A 698-nucleotide genomic window follows, 5' to 3' on the forward strand; every position below is an offset into this window, starting at 1 on the left:
AGGACACAGGTCGCGATCCCGTCTACGCCTGCATTGCAAACCATGTTCCATCCGTACAAGGGTACACAGGCCATGCCTGCCGAACGTCGAACGAGTTACTCGATATCCAGCTCGACCGAGGGCAACGAGGACATCCCGCTCGTCTGTGAGGGAGCAGACTGCATGGGCTCGCCAAGTCCATTGTGGTATTGCGCGAAGTGCTACTGCACGTATTGCGAGTAAGCTACGGCGATGTGTCACTGGCCGGCCGTCTGCAAAGTGGTCAAAGTGTGGGCATTCTGACACATTTGTAGCGACTGTTGGAAACAACAGGTGCCCCACAGACCGGGCAAGGGAGACAGAGACCGCACGCCACACGAGCAGGTCCATCCAATGGTTGCTCGAAAAATCGGTAGCGTTTTCGACACGACCAACGCCAGCGACGTTGTCAAGCGGCTGCACGAAAAGGACAAAACGTCCAAATGGTTCGGCGTTGTTCGCGACAGATATGGGAGGCCGGTGCTGGAGGACTACGGTCGCTACGAGATTCTTTGCGCAGCAGGCGCCGGCAGACGAGACTCGGCGCCGCTGCAGTTCCCTCGCCTCGTCTCCTTCATCGGCGTCACAAATGCCGGCAAGTCGACCCTGATCAAATTGCTCATCTCTCTCGCGGATGCAGAGCATGGACGCAGAGCCTTTCCATCCCCAGTCGCCGGGAA

At 58.0% G+C, this 698-nt stretch overlaps 1 protein-coding gene across 1 annotated transcript; it reads left to right on the top strand.

The window, feature by feature from the left end:
• Positions 1-72: 72 nt before the first annotated feature.
• WHR41_09618 (uncharacterized protein) lies at positions 73-698 on the top strand (the record flags this gene model as incomplete). The annotated part of the gene is made up of 2 exons (XM_069378221.1): positions 73-218; positions 294-698. Coding segments are annotated over 2 exons (551 nt in total), but the record flags the coding sequence as incomplete, so codon positions are not given.

This window comes from Cladosporium halotolerans, assembly GCF_011745625.1.
Source record: "Cladosporium halotolerans strain TM138-S3 chromosome Unknown Sca595, whole genome shotgun sequence".
Taxonomy (NCBI): domain Eukaryota; kingdom Fungi; phylum Ascomycota; class Dothideomycetes; order Cladosporiales; family Cladosporiaceae; genus Cladosporium; species Cladosporium halotolerans.